The 10,913-nt window shown below is 35.9% G+C and overlaps 1 protein-coding gene across 1 annotated transcript; it reads right to left on the minus strand.

Moving 5' to 3' along the window:
- Positions 1-9,971, minus strand: LOC146923593 (auxin response factor 8-like). Its single transcript, XM_085708758.1, has 14 exons — positions 9,383-9,971; positions 8,927-9,042; positions 8,639-8,737; positions 8,474-8,530; positions 8,230-8,385; positions 8,063-8,147; positions 5,193-5,283; positions 4,933-5,097; positions 4,725-4,847; positions 3,041-3,116; positions 2,383-2,530; positions 1,112-2,109; positions 828-1,018; positions 1-473 (listed from the first exon to the last, which is right to left on the minus strand). The coding sequence occupies exons 1-14, from the start codon at positions 9,423-9,425 to the stop codon at positions 296-298; spliced, it is 2,526 nt and encodes an 841-aa protein (XP_085564884.1). The 5' UTR covers positions 9,426-9,971; the 3' UTR covers positions 1-295.
- Positions 9,972-10,913: the final 942 nt, after the last annotated feature.

Here is a 10,913-nt window from a genome sequence, read left to right on the forward strand (position 1 = left end):
TTTAACCAAATGCTACAACAATAGCAGTAACACCATATTTCTGCTTTTGGCACACAAGTTTACAAATTGGTCCAAAAGTTTGCCCCAAGTTTTTCGTCTTTCTTTTGCGATAATTTCAACAATCCTGATACAAATAATAATAGTAAACATGGAATAGACAATACATAGTATATTCAGAATATGCAAGGTTGATATGTGGTGCTCAAACATAAGTAACAAATACGCGATAGTAGTAGTAATAATAGTAGTTGTCGATTTGACCGTGGGATCTGAAGGAATGCTTTATGATATTATCTCAGTATTCAAGTGAGCCTAATGATGGTAGTCCAGAAACAATGTCGTGAGATTCTGCACCAGCGTTGTTCATCCTTTGTCCAGAACTTGGACCAAGGGATTCTATGGCTTCTTCTCCCATTTTCTGAATATCTTCAGGAGAAAGTATTTTGATATACCAAACATTATTGACAAATGATCTACAAGAGATTATCCAATAACCAAACAACAAAATGTCAAAACTTTAGTCATTTGAAATAAATAATTACCTATAGCATAGAATATGCCTCTGTCTCGTGTTAAGCGCATATAATAAGGTTATGCACATTTTTTAAGAAAATCACTAAATGTACTAATTTTTATGCTAAAATAAGCTTCATTTACTAAACTACTCTTATTAATAGTAGTTAGTGGAATAGTTGGATTGGTTAATATACAAAAAATAAGGGTATATTAGTGAAGAGATGACATAATATTGGACACAAATATATTGAATGTGGCACTTAATACGAGACAGAGGAAGTACTATTGTATAATTTGAAATCTATACTTACTCCCACGGATCGTCTCCAAGGAGAAGAACATCGTTCTCCCTGTCGACAAATACAAGCTGCCAGCCTGATCTAAGAGGATCTTCAAATTTCCCCTCAATTCCAAACATCTGAGCCAACTCCTCCCGCAGCTCGTGATAGCTGTTGAACCGCGAGATGTCAAGTGAGCGCCCTACTGAACCTGATTTGTATACCTGTGAAAAAGATAAAACTAAACAATCAATTAATTTTAAATAAAAGAAAGGCTGAAAAAGCCGGCAGGTAATAATAATATATATGAATAAGACCTTCACAAATATCGGTGTCTGGTTTTGCGCATCAACTTGCCCTGCACTTTGCAACAACTCCGATGAATCTTGCATGCAAGGATATGGAGAACCCTGGAAACTAGATTCCCCTAGCGGCATTGTCGATGCATCGGCATGAGCTGATGCAGTAGTATAACGGGGGACAGTGGTAGGGAGCAGAAGGCCAGACGAATCGATATTGACCCCAAACAGAACAGAATTTTGGGCATCTGAGTTGCCATGTGGTTGTACGATTGATGTATCTCTTCCGGAATACTGCACATGCGACATCGAATTTCCAATGGCATCGACCTGCGAAGGTGAATACTTTGAGGCCCATGATTGTTGAGGTGAATGTTCAGTCAGCATAGAATGACCACTTCTGGATAAATTCAACAGATTGCCACTCCCTTCAGAAGAAAGTGAACCAAGCATGTTTTGACCCGGTGAAACCGAAGCAGCAAACTTCATGCCTGAATCTATGAAATCTGGTTTTGAGTATGACGGTGAAGGCAAACTAGAGTGTTGCTTCTGATGGAGCGGATCACCTTGAATTAAAACTGAATCTTGATAACTTTGTTGCTGTGTTTGGTTTTCACGATTGTTGTGCGATTTCTGAAGGATGTGCTGAGAAAGATTCTCCGCTAACCCTTGGCCTTGTGGTTGCATGATATTATTAGTCGATACGGATTGTTGAATTGCTTGCTGTTGCTGAAGCTGCATAGGACTGAGGTTTCCTGATTGTTGATAGTTGAAAGGCTGTTGAAAATTCATCATCTGTTGCCTTAATAGATCTACATTCCCTTGGTTCTGCAAACCAGCAGCAGCCAACATGGCTTGGTATTGCTGATTATGATCATTTCCTAGCAAAGTTGGATCGAGTCTTGGCTGCATCCAGGGCAACAATCCAGCACCTTGAAAATTCATGGAGTTAAGACCATGGTCTCCAGGACCGCCTCGCATCCACATCAGTCCATTAGTTGCCTCATCTCTGCCATCTGTAACAACATCCTTTGTAAAGAAAGGAGACAAAAGAAGTGTGTCCTCAAAACCACCACAGCCAACTTTCATAATGAGGGGGTAGGAGACACTAGGAAAATTAAATGTAGATGAACATAAGGAAATTTAATGCCCTTAGGTTTTGGACACGATGAAAGGAGGAAATATGAATCGTAAAAAAAATTCATGCGACAGACTTAAACACTGATTCTACAATGCAGATCATAGTTAAAAGCAAGATAAGCAAATAAAAAAATATTAAAAATATGTACCAAGAAAAGAAGAAGTGCCAGGATGCCATGGTCGTTTCAATCTAAGGGGAAATAGTGATGGATACATTGGAAATGTAGTTAAGGGCTCAATTTCCCATAACGATACCCGTGGCTGTCTCTCCCCAGCTGTCGATTCATCCCAACCAACCTATGCACAATGGATGAAACAAGATAAACAGGTTAAAACTTTTAATGAAATTCACTAAGACCTTTCTAATATATGGAATACAAATTACGCTGAAACCTTGAACCATTAAAACCTAGTCAAGAAGGTGAACTAAAAAACCTATTGAATTTGAACATGATTTGTGTTGCTGTATTCCAGGTTATGTAAAAAGAAAATAACTAGTTGATCGAGAAGGTGAACTAAGATTACAGAAATATGCAGGTAGTGATCCAAACAAATTACAAAAAACCTCATGGTTTAAGGATGAAAAGGAATACAAAAGTAAACTTAATGAAAAAGGATTAGAGATTTCAAGTGTTTTTGAAAGGTTTATTTATCAAAGACAGGCCACGTCATGACTAGAGCTCAAAGTCCCAAGACAGCAAAGTTACCATTGTACTAACATTCTCCCTTAGTCTTATGTTTCGAAGGAACATTTTCATATAAACTGCTATCCAATTTTATCTATTACATTGTGATGATCTTACTTACCTTAACAGACCTCCAATGAGAATTTGGCCACCGAACAGGATCCATGTCACTTATGCTAGTTATAGTACCCATGTACCTGCACAAACAAGGTGGCACATGCATAAGTAGAGGGATTATAGTATTGTGCTGTCAAGTGTCAATAACGGATTGCAGAAAATAGAGGAATGCCAAAATTCGACTAATTGAAATAGCAGATAGCGTTGTGGAAAACTAAAGGAAGCCGCATAGCAGTTGAATAAGTCAATTATATGTCAAAAAAAGGTATGCTGCATACAAATAAAAAAGGAAATTGAGGCAGTACATGGCTTATATATTGAAATTTACATACCAAGGTGAATGTAGGAGTAATGTTCCGTAACTCTAGTTTTTCTATTATAAAAATAATAATGCTAGCAACACGCCCTTTTACTTACATTTTTTAACACGCTTTCTTTTATTGGTTAAAATTCATATTGATCCTGCTAAATTTATATGGGACCCACATAAATTTTAACCAATAAAAGAGTGTTAGAGAGTGTTGCTAGCACTTCTCTTAAAAATTAGGTCACGATTGGCACACATGCAGATTCTTCTGTTTTATTATTTTTAAAAACCTTAAAAATTGTTTTTTTCGGTATTTCGGCTGCATGAACTAGCAGAAACCGGAAGAATAGCGGTCGCTATTGCTTGGATATCAAACTAGAATAGTGCTGTGGTTTCCATAGCAGATTCATCAAAACCCACTGTCAATTACAGGTACTAAATTCAAATCCTAAGTTTTTTTGGAGCCACAGTAAGAGGCTCGCATCCCATAAACAAAACATGTAACACAGGCAAAGGCACAGTACAAGACAATGGCACTTAGCAGGTTGGTATCTATTTTGACTACCTTCAGGTGGTAACTGCTAACCTTTTTAGCTCTTCTCAGATCCCAAAATTTAAAGGTGATAAAAAACAAATATGAGCAAATGCTCTCTTTCCAGTTAATTAACCAGTAGCCTTGTGGGATCGGTCCCTTGGATTAGTCGGTTCTTGGACCGGATACCAATTTTTCAAAACAAAAATCAAACAGTAGCCTGGTGGATCTATTTAATGACCTTAAATCCAAGTTAAATTTACCACCTTAGAGAACATAGATGTAGTGTAGATGCCACATCAATCAATCTCAATAAAATAAAACAATTTCAAAAGGCATAACTTATGTAATACACGTTTATGATTATCCTACCAAATACTCCCTCCGTCCCGGAATATCTGACCCATTTACTAAAAAAAAGTGTCCCAAAATAACTGACCCATTTCAATTTTCAATACAACTTTCATCATTCCCAATACAATATAACTCTAATTAATACTACTTTCATCATTCCCAATACAATATATTCCACTTTCCTCTTTATTTATACATTTTTCTTAATCTGTGTGAAAAACCAAATTGGGCCAGATATTCTGGGACGGAGGGAGTAACTATTAAACGATATACCTTATAACCATAAATCCAGTTATCAATAAACTTGCCTCCTTAGAGAGTATAGATGCAGATATCAACATCAACCTCACAATACATTGGCAATTTTAAAAGGCATAGCTTCTGTCATACTACACATCTATAAATATAACTACGATAATCCTAACAAAATTATCTCTACAATGCAAACCAAATCAATATACGTTCAGAGAAAAAATAAATGATGGCAACAAGTACCTGCGGACACTTGATTCTTCAGTCTCAAAAAGCATCCTGAAACGCATGCCGACGGAAACGCGTGTATGGTACACAGCTTTGATATATTTGGAGAGTGGTATGACGAACTCGGATGGACTAGCCCTGCCCATGATGTAGGTTTCAAAAGATAAGTTATGATTTCTTACAAATAAGTATCAAAAATATAAATTTAGAAAACAAACACAACCTTGGATTAAAGAACACCGTAAAACAGCTATTAGTTGCTGCAGCATGTGCTGCAGCTGCAAGAAGTCCAATGTGCATGCTATCACTTGAAAGAACTGATGATGGCATAACAGTTTGTGGCCTACTGGCACGACGTATTCCCAAAAGAAGCTGATTCTTTTCATTCCTATCAATGAAAATACAGATAATAACAATAAACAAGCAGTTTGCACCATTGATGAGGAATAAAAAGTATTCAGAAAGGTGGAACAGAATGTATACCAAATGAAAAGCACAGAATCTCCAGCTACTAGTCTTTTTGCACTAACAAATACGCTCCAGCCTGTGGTAAGAAGGTGTCGTTTTGGCTGTCCTGAAATGATAAGGAAGCAATACACATATCATATCACGCATAAATTACAATCAAGCTAACAATCTCAAGTCAAATATGAGTATTATTCATAATGACTTAGGCATAGCAGCCCTAAATTAAAAAGAAAAAGAAAAATAATTGCCTAGTGTTGTGTTTCTGTTTTATAATGGAAACACCAACTTTGAACCAGGAAAAAGGGAAAACTCACTATTCACTAAAGTAAATTATAAACGATGGTAGAAAACCAAAAGCTTCTTTTTGAAGTAAGTAGTCATTACATCCGATATCTGTTTTCTAACAAAATTATGTAGTAAAAATTATGTGCAATGCAACAAAATTTGTGAGATAATTGACACATAGAAGTTCCACTAAGGTACCAAATAAAATCTACCAACACTGGCAACGGAGACCAGTGAACCCATAAGTTGTGTTTGCTAAACTTTTCTATCAGGTGACTTAGAAGTTTACTTGACCTTCTATGAAATAGAACTCAACTTTCACGGATTGATTTGACCTCACGTTGAGAGATTATTGGCAGTGTAACGTTAGCCAAGAAGTGGCAAAGCCAGTAACTCAACTATCTTGTGTTTTTTATATGGTAAATCATTATAATCTAAAAGGATTTGAATCAATCCTTTTACATATGACCAATTTCCTAACAGAATAATTTCACCAACAGACTTTCCGAACAGAACCATTTCACTTCATATCAGATAGGATTCAGTTTGAATGATTCTAAAGTTGTGTATACCTTCTTCAAACACGTAGTAAAAAGTCACCTGGTTTGCAATTCACTTTGGTACGTGGTAAGGCTACGCAGTACGCAACCCTCAATCAAAGTATTAGGTATGTGGGAGCATACATAGTTGGTACACTATTTCAGTTAGTCGTACGTTCTAATATACTAATCAGTACACAATGAATAAAAAAAATATTTGGTCACAAACAACAAAATAAATGATGATAAATATTAAAACTATCAATAAAAATTAACTGACAAACATAATTTGCTAACAATAATATTAAAAGCACTATTCTCCTGTCTATTAATGATTTATAATATGATATACTGATAGTGTTTTTAATAAAAATTGTCAATTAATTTTAGAAATTAGTTCTCTATTTTTAAAGAAATAAGTAAAATAATAAAAGATAAAGTACAGTTTTGCTAAAAAAAGCAGTGTAGTTATTTATGATGATGCCTACATTCTGTTCCTGATGGTGTTTTAAGGAATTTTGTAGTTTTTTAGAACAAACAGTTAAGTCCCACATCAGAAAGTTTGGCAAGCAACCAAGAGGGAAATGGGCTATAAATAAGTTGTGTTGACTGTAGTTCTAAGTGTGCAAACCAAATGTTAATGCAATGCACATGTGGTCCCAGTGTTCCAACGCTTATTAAAAGTGGCCATTTTCCAATGCAGTTAAAAAAAAAAATCATCTATACTATGTTTTCTTTTTCTGAGCTATTTTTAGCTCAATATAACTGCATATTGCTTTCTCTATCCGGTGCTCGGTTTTGTGTGAACTGTCAACAAATTAGTGCAAACCAATACGTTAAAAGTACCGTGAATTGGTTTGCAGTTCCCTAGGGGTGTGGTGAATTATGTGACTATTATTTGGATTGGCAGTGAGTTTGGCAGGATCGCAGTGGGATACTGTAATTTTAGCAAAAACTACTTTTTGGAGATGAAAATCACGGTGCTACCGTGACTTAGCCAAACTCATTGTCAATCCAAAATATGCACTAATTTCTTACGCTAGCATTATGTTTTCAAATTATAACTGCAAAGTGCCATATTAAGCCTATTGATTTGGTTAAAAAACATGTTAATATCACTTATGTTTGGGTACTATTCATGTTTCTCATGGGACACAAGCTTGAGAGATCTAATTATGTCACTGCACCATTTTTTCATAACGGTTTGATTGATATTTGATGTTAGCAGATAACAGCCACAATCACCGATGGTCACAATTTTAAGGACAGCTGATAATGAGCAAGCTGATAACTTACTATAGTTGTAATTTTGGAGCTTATGACTTTTGCTCGTACATATTCAGAATATTCATGATAGCTATAACAGAAACTTTCTCACAAGTACCAAGTTAAATGTATCCTTTTTTATAGGCAAAAGTTGGTAAGATGGTGGCTATGGTAGTTTCCAGGGTTTAAAACCTGGACCTCCTTCTCAAACCCCTTTATCCCTTAGCTCACCAACCGAGTGACCTATGTGGGACACTAAGTTATATGTAAACGATGATAATATATGTGTAAAAAGGAGGCTTCCCAGACCTTAAAGTCATTAATGGTATGCCAGACACCAGTGACTACTAACTTTACTAAATTAATTGCGCATCAGGATTCTGGCGAAGGTTCCAATATAAAATTGTCTTAATTTGTGCGTAAGAGATCAAGCTAGTCAAGATCAAGATCCTACCTAGGATGGGAATACCCAAATATAAATCAAATTCAAATATATAGATCATGCATATAAAACGACATGAACAAGCAAATAAGCTTAAAATCACAACTAACATCACCTCAACTAACATTTAATTAAACTGCAATACGATTGCATAAGCAAGTCTCAAGCTACAACTCAAGTAAAGTTACAACTGAACATAAAAAACAAGTTGTTGACCACATAATATGGGTGAGTTTTTTGTTGTGTGAAGTGCCATGGAAAGTCCGCATACAGTGAAACTATAAAACTTCAACATAACCAAACTAACAAGATACTGTAACATATATGGAGTCAACAATGAAATAGAAACTAACCCCGAAAAATATGTCGAAACTTCCACTCAACATCATGGAGATCCCTAGCAATTAGTTCTTGAGCAGGAGGTTGCTGTGAGAAATCCTGCACAACCCAAATAGAAAGAGAAATATATCCATATCAAACTAGAATCAAACAGAAAGGAAAACAAAATCACGGACACTACCAATGGAGGAAAAACTTTCTCAGCTGCACGACGAGGAACAGAGAACCCTCCATGTGTGCTTGTATCACTCGCCGTCAATGTCTTGCAAAAATAATTTGTAGGCTGCTTACTTGGAATCCCTAATTCCATAGGAAGAAACGTATCTTTCTGCTCTTGCTACAAGCACAATAACAAACACGTCTTCAAAAAAACCTCTCATTACACGAAGAAAACAACCTATAGAAGAATAAAAAGGATAACGTACCGGAGTCAACGGCTGTAGCGTCATCTGAGCATACACTTCATCTGTTTCAACATCTGCCTGAAAATTAACACAAGCTCTAGTTAACTGAATTCATTCACTTCTGTTGGAGATAAAACTAACTAACAGCTATCATAACTACAATGAAGATATAAATATTGTACTCACATGCATTGTAACATTATGAAGTTGGCATATCAACTGAGGCGGCAAGCTAGGATAATTCGGAATTTGTCCATCAATTTCTCTGTTGGTTGTGGCAGAAACCTAGAATCATTGTTTAGCAAAAGTTCAGCTCAACAACTTCCAATAGCAACAACAAAAAGAAACTGCCACATTTGAGTCTCTTTCAAACCAAAGTTTGCAAGAAAAGTTATGTATCACTCGTAGCATGCAAAACTACACAACACTGAAACAATAAGGAGTTGTAGTAGGAAATAGAGTTTAAAATAGTACCTGCTCACTATGACCTTGAGGGAAGTAAACCACACGAGTCCCTGAAGTTGGTAGAGAAACTAAGGGACCCGCACATGCATGCCATAGCTCAGAATTCAAACACTTCTTCTCCCCTCCTATTATTTCACACATCAAATTATCTCATACAAAAAAGGAAACAACAATGATATTGAAACATAAACAAAAGGGGGTTTTGAAAGTGACACATAGTCACATACTATTCAATATTCATCTACAATTCTACTACATGTATAAAACTTACAGCAGACCCCCCCAACAAGGAGCTCAGAATAGGGTCAGACATACTATTCAATATTCATCTACAAATCTACATGTATAAAATTCGCTCGAGGGATTAATCTATACTAAAATTCGCTCGAGGGATTAATTTCTGCAATTGCACGCAGATGATACTAGTTCACAAAAAAAAACATAAGAGAGAAAAGGAAATGATACCTTCATGACCCTGCTGACTCATTCCTGATGTTGAAAGCTTCATAACACACAAGATATACCCTTTTTTTTCCTCTTTATAAAGACACAATTTTTAGCAATCACACAGACACATTGAACCCTAACTCAGAGTCCCCATCCTCAATTTCCCCAAACCCATTATTACATTCACTCATACCTCTCTCCCACTTTCCAATGCACTCCATCCCAACACACACACACACACACAAAAACACTAATTTCTATAATCAAACATTACCTTAAAAAACCAACATCATGGGATCCATGTGAATAGTTACAAAATCATTAACAAACAAAAGAAACTAAGAAACCCCACCAAAAAAAACCTTAAAAAAAGTGATAAAAAACCCTTCTTTACAAAAAGGGTTTTTGTTAATAAGAACAAGTATGAAGCAGAGTTAAACAAAAATATGACCCTTATGAGCCAAAAGAGGAAACCAAGTGAAACATACAATCAACATAAACAAAAACATGAAGAAAAGTGGCACGTTACTCAAGAAAACCATTGAAATGAAACTGAAGAAGAGAATATGAATGTGAAAGAAAAAAAAAATACACAGAAAGTGAGTTTGAAGTGTAATGAAGTAAAGTCCTTGTTTTGTGGCCAATCACTTTCTGATAGAGACACAAGTGAGAGATTTTTGGGTTTGAAATGAAGAGAGGAGAGAGAGAAAGAAAAGCAAAAGGAAGAGTCTTTGCCATATATAAAGGGGGGTCCCGACAGAAATGGGACATGGTGCAGAGGTGAGAAGAGAGAGAAAGTTTGTGTTGGAGTGAAATGTGATCAGCCGTTGGATTTTCCGTACGTGGAATCTAGGACGTTGGTTTGAGGTTGATGTGACAGCATGCATGTGCCACCATCCTTCATTGGTCGTTGTCAGAGTACGGAGTATGTATGTGAGGAAAAATATACTAGTATGAGAAATCAAATCTTTTTTTCTTGATTTTATTTTATACTAAGTGTATACTCAATACATAATCAAAATCAAAATATACATAAAATTTTGGGCAAATTGCATTGACCTCCCCCGAGTTTTGCCTAAATGTCACTCACACCCTCTCTATTTTGTAAAGTGACACTAACCTCCCTTATTTTGTTTTGAAAGCTACACATACATCCATTGGAGTTTAACAGTGTTAAATCTCTGTGAAAACAACAACAAAAATATCGTAATAGTGAGACTCATGTCTTATCCTAATTTTACTCAGCCGCTACTCTTCTCCTGCCTTTGCAGCTGTGGTGCTCCAAGGTTTCTGATGAAATAACTCCAATAGTGGTGAGCATGTGAGATCTCACGATCACATAGTTGTAGGAGTAGCCTGCAATTATTCTTGGAAGAACAACCAAACAAAACACATGCTTGCTAATTGCTATAATGTGCCATTAATATAGGCGCTTCATTCGATTTATCCGCTCAATTAGATAAATCAATTCAATTTGGTTGATTTTATTTTTCTTAGAAGATAACATACCAATCATTTTTAAATCAATAGAAGATATTCAATCAACTAC

The sequence above is a fragment of the Medicago sativa genome, chromosome 5 (assembly GCF_051527215.1).
Source record: "Medicago sativa cultivar Bolivia chromosome 5, Bolivia_mono, whole genome shotgun sequence".
In the NCBI taxonomy this organism is placed as follows: Eukaryota; Viridiplantae; Streptophyta; class Magnoliopsida; order Fabales; family Fabaceae; genus Medicago; species Medicago sativa.